General features: G+C 45.8%; 1 protein-coding gene across 9 annotated transcripts in view; it reads left to right on the top strand.

The window, feature by feature from the left end:
- The window catches only part of MYO18A (myosin XVIIIA), a 150,295-nt gene that overhangs the window by 5,825 nt on the left and 129,755 nt on the right, over positions 1-14,715 (top strand). For all 9 annotated transcript variants that reach the window (XM_061604630.1, XM_061604632.1, XM_061604634.1 and 6 more), the window contains exon 2: positions 3,707-4,814. In XM_061604630.1, the coding sequence (XP_061460614.1) occupies positions 3,798-4,814 (1,017 nt within the window). In that variant the 5' untranslated portion in view covers positions 3,707-3,797. The remainder of the gene's footprint in view (positions 1-3,706; positions 4,815-14,715) is intronic.

Raw genomic sequence — 14,715 nt, forward strand, 5'->3', positions numbered from 1 at the left:
GCCCCGGCTGTTCCAGCCTGAGGCCTGGTGCAAGAGACAGTCATGTTGTGTGTGCCGAAATATGTGCAGCGTCCAGGAAGGAGGCCTTGAACGCTGTTATGTTGCCGTTTTGGGGTTGGGGGAGAGGAGGAACTTGCAAGTAGACCTGCCGTAAACATTACAAAAGCCCTGCTGGGTTGTATCAAAGGTCTGCTGGCCCATTTTTTGACAGTGGCCCTCCCACGGAGCCAGTTCTACTGTTAGGCAGAGCGATGCAGCCCTTTCAGGTGGAAGATCCTGGGGGGGGCAGGCAAGGGGGGGATCATCATCATAATTAGGAGGACACAGCTGCGTGTTCTTGCCTGCTGCCCTCAAGAGTGGCGGAGGATGATGTTGCATTGCCAATGTTGAAACAAGATCTGTCCAGAGAATGGAAGATGGGGGGTGCTGCCATCTTAACCTTTCCTCAGGCAGCATAGGGAGATAGGAAGCTGCCTTAATCCAAGTCAGATCAATGGCCCATGAAGCTCAGTACTGTCTACACTGACTGGCAGCAGCTCTCCAGGATTTGAGGCAGGAAGACGCCATTGGGGATTTAACCGAGGACCTTTCTGCATACAAAGCAGGTGTTCTACTATTGAGCTACAGCTTCTTCCCTACAAATATTATTTATTCATTTATTAGATTTATATCCCCACCCTTCCTCCCAGCAGGAAGCAGGATTCCAGTCTTCATGGGTCAGAATTAAGGGCTGATTTAAATGGGAGCATAGCAGGCTGCCTTATGATGAGTCTGACCATCGGTTCATCTAGCTCAGTATTGCCTACACTGACTGGCAGCAACCCTTCAAGGTTTCAGGCAGGGGACATTCCCAGTTCTACCTGAAGATGCCATCAGGAATTGAACCTGGGACCTTTGGATGCCAAGCCGGTGCTCTGCCACTGAGCTATGGCCCTTCTTCTTACTGTAAATATCTTTGGCTGGCTTCTGTGAAGCCTGGGGCAGAGAATGAAGGCAAAAACACTTCCATGGTGTTTGCCTCCAACATCTGGTATTTGCAGGTAGACTGCTGCAGAAACTGTGGGTTCTATTTTGCTATCTTAACCTCATGACCATCGATAGACCTGTCCTCTCCCATGGCTATGCCGAAGGGACCCTACAATTTTGTGAGAGGCTGAGAAATTTTGTTTAGTAATCCACCAGCCCTCCTACAGAATTTGGCAAGTTCATGGTGCATAGTTCATGGTGTATCAGCAGCTGAATTAGCCGGAGTAGTTAAATAGAACCTCCATGTTCAGAGAAGGTATATCCCCGTGTTTCAGATGTTAGTGATTGATAGCCACCCTCTGTAATATCCCATCATGCCCTTCTTCTGAGCATTAAAGAGGCATCCATCTAGCTGCTAGATTTGATCTGAATAACTGCTAGAATTTATATTCTTTAAAAATGGAGAAGCAGCCATTACTGGCTTTATGCCCCAGTAGCCCTCAGAATAAAATGAAAACTTTTGTACCAGAGACTAATCTTCCCAACACCACCTTGCTCTCCGTTAGGAAGCTTTTGACTGGAGAAGTCAAAAGCTTTCTCATTATTTTGTAACATTTTAGATGGGCCTAATAAAGGGTGGGACCCTATGTTGGCTTTGGGATGATTTCAGTAAGTTCCAGGATTTTTTTTGTGTGTGACAGGGAAGGTGCCCATTATATCTACATAGTTTATTTGGTCTACAGACCATGAACATCAGATAAGGGGTTATCAAGTAGCAAAAAAAAAATACACATGTGCACAGACCGTGCCTTTTAAAATAAAAGTATAACAAAATCCACTATCAAAAATAATTTAAAAATACAGGTAACTTTGACTCTGGACTCATCTTCCCCCTTTAACAATTTTGTCCTAGTTTAAATGGCTGCGGTGAAGAACTTGGCTATGTTTTCTGTAATCTTACAGTTGGAATCTGACATCATAGTTGAAACATAAAATTAATCCTGAGTTCTCCAAATGGGTGCCCCTTTTTGCATAAGCTGGTTTGGAAGGAATTTATATGCATAGTGCAGATGTAGCTCTAGGGTGTAACTTTGATGCGATGCAAATGCTCAGGAGCTGCATCTCTCGAATGGTCGCTTAGTTGGGTTTTTAATTCAAATGAATGGTTTTAGATAAGCAAAATTTTCAGTTGTGCCTTAGGTGATTCCTCTTTGACCCTCAGGGGTCTCAGGACTCGAGGCTATCTGGGAGGGAGAGAATCCCAGCCGGGCAGTGGGATGTTGGTTCTCCCTACATCTCTCTGGCACATCAGGTCTCATCCCTGCTTGTTGCTGCAAAGGTGCAAGCTTTTGAAAGAGGCACTGTTCCTCAGAGTTTGCCTGGCTGCATCGTGAGATGCTGTGGCTCCCTATCTCCCCACCACCCCAGCTCACAATTCTTTGTGTAGGAGAACTAAAGTGCCTAATGAGTGGGCCTGACCCCTTTTCCTTGGGGTGCGGCTGGGTGAAGGAGCTGAGTGGGAGAAAGAGAGGCGTCTGACTCTTAGCAAACTCCAGCCAGGCAGTGCTTTTCCTTGGCCTCACAGGGGCCTCTGTTTCTTCAACAAGAGCCTTTGTCAGCAGCGGGGACTCCCAAGACTGGCTGGCTTAGAGCAGAGTCCGAAACCCACAAGCCCTCTCCACTTTTAGAGCTATTTTAATAAGGGCAGATTGACCCTTGACAATTAGAAAATCCTCTTTTAAAACATCCAGGAAATGGCATTCTGCTGAAATAGCTAATAAACAGCACCCCTAAACTGGTGGCGGGGGGGGAGTCTTTTAAAAACACCCACCCATCAATCCACTAATATGCAAAGTGTGATATGGTGGCCAGAGTGTTAGGACTGGACTTGGGGTGGCATGAGGGAATCGAGTCCTTGCTAGCTATAAGGCCCTCTGGGTGGGTAGCCATGGGCAAGTTGCTAACTCTCAGCCCACCTTGCAGGGTGGTTGTGAGGATAAATAGCCACTCTTCAGAGGAAGGGCAGAATAACAGTCTCAAGTGGGGTCTGAACATCTATCAAGATAATACTCAACCGTATAACACTTTTGCCGTACTGTAAACTTAAACAATTTTAAATTGTTTTTAAATTGTTTTCATATTTTAAAAACAATTTAAAACACAATTTTAAAATTTAAAACATTATGAAAACAATATGAAAACAATTTAAAAACAGGGTGGTGGTGGTGTTGGCAGCAGCTGCCCCTTGCCAGCCTGCTCGAGTGTATGGAGAGGAGAACTGTGCTCAGAGCTTTAGATTGCTATAACAAGATGCTCCAGGATAAAAGAAAACAGGCAAGGCAGGTATCCCTGGAAGAAGCCTTCAAGGGGTCTGTATGCAAGGCTGACCTGACCTGGTTGTTTCATTTCAGACATGCGTATTGTTAGTTTTGAATAAGAAGTTTCCTGAAATATTTTGAAACGTTCTTTGTTTTCGTGTTGTAGGAACCTTTCCCTATTCTTCCGATGCGATTCCTACCTCTGGTCCCAAAGGGTCTATTAAAGAACTAATGTCCAGAAACGCATGTTCTTCGCTAACTGAGGGATTACTGTACCTCATGTCCCATTTAGCTTTCATCTGTGTATAAACGAATCTGAACATTTTAATACTTTAATAAAAAATAAAATTATATTAATGACACAAACATAAATTATGATTTAATATAATTAGTAGCACATTTTCTGTGTGTGTTTTCTACAGGGAAACTGGTGAGATCAAGAATTTGGAGCCTGTGGCTGCCAGCTCCTGGCCGCTGTTGGCCCCGGGGTATCTCCCAGGGTGACCTTCTGCCATGTTTCACCTGATCAAAAAGGACAGAGATGGCTCCAGGAAGGAGAAGAAGGAGAAGAAGGAGAAGAAGGAGAAGAAGGAGAGGATGTCAGCTGCCGAGCTGAAGAGCCTGGAGGAGATGAGTTTGCGCCGGGGCTTTTTCAACCTCAACCGGTCCTCCAAGAGGGACGCCAAGAACCGGCTGGAGATCTCCAACCCCATCCCCATCAAGGTGGCCAGTGGCTCTGACCTCCACCTGACTGACATTGACTCGGACAGCAACCGGGGGAGTGTGATCCTGGATTCTGGCCACCTCAGCACGGCCAGCTCCAGCGATGACCTCAAGGTGGACGATGGCAACTTCAAGGGGTCGGTGCTGCAGCGGGCTGCCAAGTTTGGCTCACTGGCCAAGCAGAACTCTCAGATGATAGTCAAGAGGTTCTCCTTCTCGCAGAAGAGTCGTGACGAAAGCACCTCGGAGACCTCCACACCCTCCGAGCACTCGGCCGCCCCTTCCCCACAGGTGGAAACGCGGACGCTGGAGGTGCAGCTTGCCAAAGAAGGCGGGCTGCCGGCGGGACCTCTCCGCACCCCTTCTGCCTCCCGGACCAGGCTGCCTGAGGTAGTCAGCAAGAGGTTCCCCGCTGAGCTGAAGCTCCCCCTGGTGGTGCCCCCTCAGCCTCCTGTGCCCAGGCAGCTGGAGCTGCAGCGACGCAACACGGGCGACTTTGGCTTCTCGCTGCGCCGCACCACTATGTTGGACAGGGCTGCTGACGGGCAAGTGTACAGGCGGGTGGTGCACTTTGCTGAACCAGGTGCCGGGACCAAAGATCTGGCCCTCGGCTTGGTGCCGGGTGACCGGCTGGTGGAGATAAATGGGCGCAACGTGGAAAATAAGTCCCGGGATGAGATTGTGGAAATGATCCGGCAGTCGGGGGAGACTGTCCGCCTGAAAGTGCAGCCCATCTTGGAACTGAGTGAGCTGAGCCGCTGCTGGCTGAGGAGTGGGGAGGAAGGGCTGCACCAAGCAGCCTTTGATGTAAGTAGCTGCCGTGCGTGGGGCACAACCAGAATTTGTGTGTGTGTGTGTATACATGCCATTCTTGTCAATATGCTAGCCAGCAGGCCACAAACTGTCGGGGGGGGGTTCTCTCTGGCACAGGTTGTTGTGTAAAGACATGCTGCTGCTTCACACAGTGCATAGTTAAACTGTGGAATTCACTGCTGCAAGATGTGATGATGGCCACCAACTTGGGCAGCTTTAAAAGGGGATAAGACAGATTCATGGAGGATTCATGGCTATCGTTGCCTACTGGCCATTTTAGAATGTTGTTAGTGATATTGTTATTGATGTGTTTGCTGCTTTGGGATCCTTTGGGAGGGTGGGATACAGAATAAATAATAATAATATGCACTATCTCCAGCATCAGAGGCACTACATCTCTGAATACCAGTTTCTGGGGAACCACAAATGAGGAAGAGTCGCTGTTGCGCTCAGGTCCTGCTTGTGGGCTTCCCATAATGGGCATCTGGCTGGCCTCTGTGAAAACAGGATGCTGGCCTTGGTGGGCCTCCCTTTGCCTTGATCCAGCAGCAGGGTTGTTCTTAGGTTGATGAGATTTGTTCTGGCATCAATGTCTGACATGGACTGGTCGTTATCGTAGACTCTGTCTGTGGGTTGGCAGCTGTGGTTGTGACCCTGTTGCTTATTTTGAGTGGATGAGAAAGGGGTGCACAGTGCTTATATAGCTGCTGTAGGCCTGCAAAGAAGCAGGGTTTCCTTTCTGAATGGTGTAAGGAAATGTGGGAATGGGCTTAAGAAGAATGGTAAAGAAATAATAGTTTCTTCAGGTATCACACAGGATTGCATTGTGAGAGGGAGAGATTCCCGTTTTCTCAGGGGCCTAAAAACGAAGCTAGTTCCTATAAACTTTACTGTATTCTAGGATTTGAAATGCCTTTTCTCCATCCCAGCCCTGGGAATATTTGCTGAGAAGATTTTAAAGGGAAGGGGGTATAAGAACTTAAATCCAAAAGGGACTCTCTTTAACAAAACAGCTGGAAAGGATAGTATCTGAGGCTGAAAATTGTTTTTCTAGCTGGCATTTCTAGTTGATGGCGAGGCCTGTGGAGAAAATAGAGATGGATGTCTGTCTCTCACTACTTTGAATTTGGATGGGGAATGGTGGAGTGAAATCACTCTGAGAAAAGACTTGCTGAAATCCCAATGCCCAGAGTCATTCAATTATATCTGGCATTGATAGAAAGTAAGTTTTAGGGGGGAAATATTAGCAACCTCTCATTACCCAGGCTTCAGTCTATACCCTCAGTTGAAGGATGATTAATAATAGTTCACATTTTCCACAATTTATTTCAAATGTAGTTCAAAGAACTTCACCTATAGTAATCCCGTGACCCATATCTCTCCTGTAAGGCTGTTGAACTGTGGTTTGAACCGGGGGCTTCTCCGCTTGTGATTTTGAGCTTCTGTGTATGTTTTCTGTATCTTCTCTGTTGTTTAAATATTTTTAGAAAGGTTGAGGATGTAAACCTTTTTTTTTCCTCTCCAGGAAAGTTGTCATAGGCAAAAGTGGAAATGTTCCTGGAATGTAGATGTCTTCAGAATACTTATCATGGAGATGACATTTTGTGTTTAAGAATATTTGTGGCAGAAGATTAGGGCTGAGCCCAGATTGCTGTGTGATTTTTTTCCCCCTGCCAGACTGCGTTGGCTGTACATATCCTTTCGGTCTTCATTTTGATTTTGGACCTGTGGTGGTGGTGAACATCTTAATTTTGTTTGCTTGTTTGTACTTTCTGTTCTATGCAGCAGCTACAATTTTTTCAATTTGGGGGCATCATTAGTTCACTTGGACATTAATATATTTCCCCCCTCTTTGTGGTGAAGTGACCTTCAGGGTACCTGCTTTGCTGCTTGAGCCAACCTATCATCTAAGACAGTGGTTCCAAAACATTTCCCCTCACTGACCACTGAGGCTCTTGGAGGACTGTGTAATGATTTGTCTGCCTGTTGAAGCAATTGTAATGCACTGTGGTAGCTGCTAGGCATACCACAGACCACCTGAATGATACTTGCAGAGGACTGGTGGTCCACAGATCACAGTTTGGGAACCCTTGCACTAAGACTAGAGATGTGAAGGCCAGGAAAAATCCTGAACAATTTGAAAAAAAAGAGAGTCCCCCTCTTTTTTTCTGGTTTTCCAGATTTTTTTTCTGGAAAAATTGAAAAACAACCACCACCAACCATTTCCCCCCCTGAAATTTTCTGTTTTTTCCCTGGGCCTTCACATCTCTCTCTATGACATTAAATTTTACTTATGTGCTTATGAGGATTTGTTTTTTCATCACCTCTTTATGAAATGGAGTGGTGGTATTGGTCTGAGTGCTGCTGTGTTGATCCTTCCTGTGAAATTGTATGTTCCTGTGAGAGCTCTGCCTCACTGAGGGATTACTGGTGTGTGGAAGCGAGAAAGAGATTGTGCTTGTGGGGCAAGCATCTATTATAACTACCAATAAAGACTTCAAGAGTACTTGTAGAGAAGTATTACTAGCAGTCTAATGGGCAGGTGACCAATATTCTCCTGGCTGCCTGCAGCAACATCTGTTAGCAGCTGTTAGCATTTGAGTGGCATTAGCTGTTAGCATTTGAGTGGCGTGTGTGTTTGTACTAGTGGGATCATTTTAACCCTTATCAAAAACCCCGAAGGCCCATGAGAGAGTTCAGTCAGCCTCGTGGCACAGAGAAGCCCACGGCACCATTTCTCCCTGACGTACAAATAAATGCACCCTGTTTTCAAACGGAAGGGTAACACATGGTGTTTACAACTCTCAAGTCAAGCGTGCAGCCGGGGCTGTTAAAAACCGGATGCCCTCTAAGCTGCCAACCTGGCTTGTGGCCCAGGAGCTGGGAGCAAGCATTATGAGAATATGAGGCATAAGTGGAAACTAGCAGGGCAGATGCAGTCTCCTTAAGTGGGCAGGAAGCCTTTCTTGAGATCATTCGGGAGTTGATGAGGCCCAAGTGCGCTTGGGGTGTGGCTACATGCATTGGGCAAGCAGCAGGCCTGTGCCACCATCAGCTTTCATGCCCTCTGCATTCCCTCCCCTCCCCCCGGTGCAGTTCTTGAGCATTCTTTTTTATTCTGGGCTGTAATTGTGCCGTGACATATGTCCACAGCAGCGCCGTGCAGATGTGGAAGTTGCATGGAATTTAGGGTCCTGTGAATGTGTTGTCTATTAAAAAAAAACAAAAAACCAGTTAGTAATTGGTAAGGGTTCTGCTTTTCCCCCTGGCAGGAAAGCTTCAACATTTCCGGTTCCTGGGCACTCTCTAAGAGGGTGCCTGTGTGAGAACTTCTCTCTTAGATCTGGATTTGCAGGCTGACCATCCCCTTGTTACAAGCCAGTGTCAAGCTGCGGCTACTATGTTTCTCTCAGGACATGCAGTTCAGCAGTTTTGGGGCGTTAGACATGAGTTCCCACCTCCTCCCCTTTGTGAAACATGAATGCAGGCCGGGATGGCGCCTATGCAAGTGTGAGAGCTCTGAGGCTGACTTGGATCCGCCAGAGAAGATGTTGAAAGCAATTCCTGGAAGTCTAAATGCAAAGTTCAAAATGCAGCAGCCACCAGTTTTTTAGTGAGACAGGCTTACTTTCAGGCAATAGCGTTTCCATTGGCTATTCTCCACCAGGCTCCAGTTAACTGGGTTTTTTTTCATGCTACAGAATCTTGTGAAGGGATCTTTCAGCTGTAGCTGTTAAGTCCAAACTTGTAGATGGACACTTGCCTGCTCCCCTCTGGTGGGTAGGAATGGCTTCCAGGCAACAAGTTAGAAAGCCTTGTCAAAGTTTATTTTTCTTTCCTGGCAACGTGTGTCGGTCATAAATAGCTGTGGACAGGTAGCTAAGCTAAGCAGGACTAGCTTCTTTTGCAGACCTATTTGAAGGCTGCTTAGGGTCACAGCCATACCATATGTTTAAAGCCTTCTTATACTACTTCAACAGTCATGGCTTCCCCCCAGAAATCCTGGGAAGAGTGGTCTGTTAAGGGAGTTGGGAAGTGTAGCCCTGTGAGGGGTCTCCTCTCAGCACCCTTCATAAACTACAGTTCCCAGGGTTTGGGGGTGGTGATGGAGCCCAGCTGTATAAGAAAAGAGTGCTTTAAATGTATAGTGTGGATGTGACCTTAAGCCTCTTTTAGCCGGTGGTTTGCAGCCTGCATCAGGCCTGCCTATTCTACCCGAGTCCTTTTCCTCTTTCCTCCTCATCAGTCAAACCTCCATCACCTTTCGCTTGACTTTGTTGTGGCTGGTGGATCCCCAGTTACCGCTGGATTAGATTTCCTATACCTTCTGTAAATGCACGTAAGCATCGTCATGAGGGAACCAGTCTGTCATGTTAAGATCTTTATTGAGCCAAATTGTTTGTATGAACATGCCCTTGTTTTCTGGAAACAAATGAGGACGTTGACTTTAGCTCCTGGCTCTCCTTCTGTCTCTAGAGAGAAAGAGCTGAAAGTTCCAGGCTTGTTTTAGCAGATTTGGTTCCTTCTCGCTGGACCCTCTTCCTTACCAGCTGCTTCTGTGCTTCAGAGATTCTGAGACAGAAAAGCGCATTCTTGACTATGTCAAGCATGAGAACTCTGTTGGCCTGCCCAGGCGGAAAGAGCTGAGGGCTCCCTCTTTACGGTTGTCTGCTGAGACCTGGGGGTGTTTCTGCAGAGGTGAACGCTGTTTATGTGCCTCTTGAACATTTCAAAAAGTCTTACAGAATCGTTTAAAGAAAACGAGCTGGTTATTGTTGCTTGCTTGCTGTTCTTTAGCAATGCAACAAAACTGGCACTAGTAGATTAGTTTTAGCTTTTTATGTGTTTCTTTTTGGGGGCTGTTCATTTAGCTCTGTACTGGTGACATACTATTTTCATTGTGAGGTTGAATTTATCCAGTGTGTGTTGAATTCCTTGTGTCTTAGGATGGTAGAATTGTGAAAGTATTGATACGTTTTGTAACGTGTCCCTTCCTCACGATGCTACAGATTTTAATAAGTTAGTGATTTATTTATTATTTAAGTCAGTGGGCTTTTTTGGGCACAGTTTTACTTGGGGGGGGGAAACACTATCTAAATTGGAGAAAGACATCCCTGAATAGATCAGTGAATGAACACCATGCTTTAGAGTTCTCTTTTCACTTACCCTTTTTCTTGTCTTTGTTCTCAACAGTGTGAGCAAATGTGATAACTCTTTGCTAGCAGATGGCAGCAGATGCGGACGGCAGGTGTGTGTGTGTGTATTTGTTCAGGGGAGTCACTGTCAGTGGTCCCCCATGGATCGGATGCATGACTCGTATCCACCAGGAGCTGTGTCAGTACTGCAGGCCCAATTTTATAGAACTCGCTTCTAGTTGAGGCCAGGCAGGCCACCCTCCCTGTTGAACTTCTGGTGCCTACAGAAGACTTAGAAAAAGAAGAAGTCCAGCAGGCATTTTAACTGAATTCTGATTTTATAGTTTTAACTCATTTGTAGTTCTGTTTTGTTGAGTCTTTTCATATGCTGCTTAGAGATGTCTATAAATAAGTGGCATATAAATTGTTGAAATTAAAAAAAAACATATGGTGTGTTTTCTGCTTATGTTGCATGAGCTGGACCTGAGCTTCTTGTGGTCAGTGATGCTTATGAGTCTTGAGTCTCAAAGGCACTAAGAGAAGCCAGGGGGCAGAGAGATGAAATGTGGATTTCCTTCCTTCTGTGTTCATCTGCAGCCTTTACAAACATTTCAGGCAGGCCTTGTGCTTTCAAAATTGGGATGTGCGTATGTGTGTGTAGTGGAGGGAGGTTACTGGTTCTGCTGCTTTTTCTAGAATTTGGCAGGCTGAAGATGAACAGCACCTGCCTTCCTAGCGATGATGAGGTCAGTCGCTGTGGAACAATGTCCAGCACTTGTAAGCAGGGCCGCCGGCTGGCCAGCCAGCCAGCCAGTCAGCCACGCCATCCCTGCCCTGTTAACAAAGCACTTCTGCCAAGGACAAAAGCGCTTGTTGTATGGAGTGGTGGAGGAGGAGAATGACTTCACACCAGAGTGCAGCGCAGCCTCCCAAGGACAGGCATAGCAGCCCCCTCCCCCCCCATTACCTTCCAGCTGACTGCAGCGTGGCTGTATAACCGCAGGCAACAGCATCCCTTTGTCCTGGCTGTGGGCAGCCTCCCCAGTCATCTGATTGACCCCATTGACAACGTGGCTAGGGTCCTTCATCATGAATTGCTGTGTGGCAAGCAGTCATGGATTATGCCCCTTCAGAGTATAGATGGGCTGGGAGGTGCCTTTTCCATCCCCCCCTTTTAATAAGTGGGAGCGTTGAAAACTCCCTGCAGATAAAGTAATGAACATGTTAGGGATTGAGTTGGGCCTGGACCTTTCTCCCTGATTGCAGGAAAGGCATATCCACACCTTACACTTCGCCTGCCCCAAAGAATCATGGGAATTGTAGTTTGTAGCTCTGTGAGGGTTAAACTACAGTTTCCAGAAATCTTGGGAGAAGCCATGTGCTATAAATGTATAGTGTGGATGTAATCAGTTGTTTTTAATTACTTTTTAAAAAATTGGAAAATTCAGAAATGGCATGCCTATAGACAACAGGTTTTGGGGAGATCAGCCCACGCTAGTCCACTTCATACTACCACTCCATTCTGCTGCAGGTGTATTTATATTATTAATATTAACAATAACAATAATCATAATAAATTCTACTTATTAGTCACTTATTACCTGAAAGGCCTCCATAGATACATTACACCATAGAAAGAAATTCATATAAAACATTAACATTTTCATACACACACAGAGGGACAGAGAGCGCAATCCCTGCCCTGTTCATTTAATTAACTTTATGCCTGCTTGAGGTTTTATTGGCTGTGCTTGTATGTGGGTTCCATAACCTGATTGGGAAGATCCTTCTGGGCCAATGGAGTGTGTGGAAGAGGCCTACCCATTGCCTCTTTTGGGGTAGTTCTTCAAGTGACTTTTGGTTCCCCTCCGGACAGAAACCGTGCCCTCTGAGAAGTGCCAAGGAGCAGCAAGCCGGAAGCATTGCCAGTTCTTGGGTAGCTTACTCACCGTCTCGATGGCTGGTGTGTCATCGGTGAGTTTGAACTGAGCAACAACTTCCTGGGTCTCATCCAGCTCTTTTCTCGGTGAATTTGCTTCCATGCCTAATGATGTGGAATGAGTCCCCTGCCCTGGTAGGCAGATTAGGAAGTCACCTCCAGCCAGAGGCCTGTTTCCCGGGTGTTAAAGGAGTGAATGTGCTCAAAAGGCTCTGCTGAGTTTATCTTAACCAGAAGCATTGAAATGTTTTAGATGGGTTCTTTAAAAATAGGGAATTAAGAAGGCAGCGACTTCTGTTCTGACCTGCATTCATCACAATCAGCGCTGTTTCCATTCTGCTGCAGAATACTATGTAGTTCATCTTGCTGTTCGCTGTTAAATTAACTGTTTATGTAACTTGCATTCATTTCAATGTAAAGGAATTGTCAAAACAAAATCATTTATTAGATATCATTTGTTGTTGTTTTAAGTCTTCAATGTGAACAAATATTGATCACATTCGCTTGACTGATTTCCATCCCTGACTACAGATGAACATGCGAACTGCAGCAATTTCCTTTTCTGTTTTTGCCGGAATTCTGTGACATCCCTATTGAAAATAAAATAAAATCTGTCTCTTGCGTAGCTCCTGACTTGGGTGGCGCTGACTACTAGGCCCCAGTTTTTCTTACAGGTGTCCTTGATGCTGGGGGGGAGGGGGTAATAGAAAGATGAATTTGCTTTGCGAAGGTGACACAGAGAGAACCCTTCCAAACTTTCAGGAGGGTCTTGAGGTAGCTACTTGAGATTCAGCATCTTCTCTTGGTGACTTTCTGCTAGCCTTATTAATATGAAGTGGCAAAAGATGAGCCCTTTCAAATTTATCTGCCCTTCTTTTCTATCTCTCTCTGTCTTCCTGGGCTCCTTTTGGAAGGAAGGGTGAGATATGGATTTAATAAATAAACCAGTCCTCTGTGTCCACACTGTCTCTTGGGGTCTACTTTACTTGGTAGTCCTCTGTCTTGTCTCTCTACTTCCTTGAAATAGTCAGTTTTCTACTCCAGCATGCACACCTGATTGCTTTGAGTAGCGGAACAGGGTGCAAATATATTTAATTGTGGAGCTTTCCTGTATATTTTGCATAGTTGGCTCATTTGCTTATTCATATTGATTCAGAGGGTATACTTTTAATATACTGAGGGCAGAGAGTGTGTCCGTGTTCACTCTGTTGTATGCATCCAGGTTCCCCCCCCCTTCAAATCTCTCTTTTACTATTTTCTGTCTTGTGCAGGGTCTAGATTCTTGTTAGACATGTAACATAGACAAATAATATTTAAGGGGCTATATCTTGGGAAGAGGCTGCTGTTCTAGCAACATGTTTATTCACACCCTGGCATCAGTCTGCAGATTTGGGGAAGGGCCATAGCTCAGTGGTAGAGTACCTGCTTTGAATGCTTGTACTTGCGGCTCCTGAATACGGAAGTGCTTCCCGTGAAGTGGCAGGCGTGTGGCAGTGGCATGCTGGGATGCCTAGCTGAACCCCTTGCCACAAAGATGGAATGGCTTGCTTAAGTGTTTGCAGTGCAGGGGCTATGACTGCCCTGGAAGATACATTGAAGAGGCTTTTGTGTACTGTGAGGTAGAGCCATCACCAAATCTGTGATCTTGAGACTTGACAGTGGTGGAGAAGTGGGGGAATCTTCCGATGAAGAGATGGCCAAGGGCAAGCAAGGCCTTGCTGTGGTGAGAGGAATCCTCCTTTTTCTGTCCCTGAAGGATTTTGATCAATTCCCCTGGCTCTGTCGTCACTTCAACACCTATTGCTGCTCAGATGTGAGAGTTTGGATTTAGATTTTTTTTCCTCTGAGAAAGAGGGCCTTTGCCGACAAGCAACCAGTGGATCTTATCCCTATCACTAGCCCTAACCCAGAAGCCGTGGTGTGACATTTGGACTCTACAATGCCGAGACATTTGTTTCTGAAGAGAGGCCCTCATTCCATTTTACTGAGCTAGAATGCCTCGCCAAGAAGACAAAGGCCCCTTTGCTCTCTGTTTGTTTTTGAAGCGATGCTCCTTGCCTTCTGCGTCACCAAAAATATTTTCATTATTTGAAAACTCAGATCCTAGAAACAGGATAAATTATGCAGAAGTTTGCACGAGCAAATGCACTTGATGGCACAATTCATTCTGAGAGTAGAATTTGGGCAACATCTTCTTTCTCCCCCTCCCCTCCTTTTTTATGGTAAAATCTAGCCCTTGGCTACATATACAATGGAGAAGACGACTGAGCTTCCTCCAAGGATGAAAGCCTACTGGAACTGTCTGTGGCTCTGGTTTGAGATTTGAGCACTGAACGGGGTGGCCAGAATGCCCTGATTTAAAAGAAAAATGGTGTGACTGCTATGTGTGGGGATCTGGGTCAGGAAGGTAGCTGCGATTAAAAACAAACAAAAACCCTTGGAGGCAATTTGTAGGAATGCAGAAACTGGGTAAGCAAGAACTGTAGCCAGGGCAAAATAACACAGGTTGTTAGGCTGAGAAGAGAGGAATAGTCTCGGCCATGCAGAATGTTCTGGTCTGGAGGACAGCCTGACTTGATCTGGGAATAAAGGTATAAGAAGGGCATTGTTTTCCGTTCCACATGCAGCGCTGTTTCGTTTCTGATGCAGTTTGTCTTCCCTCCAAAACGGTGTTGTTTGTCTCTCTGTCCTCTGTGCTGAATTGATGTAATTTATCATGTAAATTACGTTATTTCACTCTATTCATTTCAGTGCAAAGGAAATTTATTAATTATTAAATTTATATCCCGCCCTTCCTCCCAGTTAGGAGCCCAGGGTGGCA

The sequence above is a fragment of the Rhineura floridana genome, chromosome 21 (genome assembly GCF_030035675.1).
Source record: "Rhineura floridana isolate rRhiFlo1 chromosome 21, rRhiFlo1.hap2, whole genome shotgun sequence".
Classification (NCBI taxonomy): domain Eukaryota; kingdom Metazoa; phylum Chordata; class Lepidosauria; order Squamata; family Rhineuridae; genus Rhineura; species Rhineura floridana.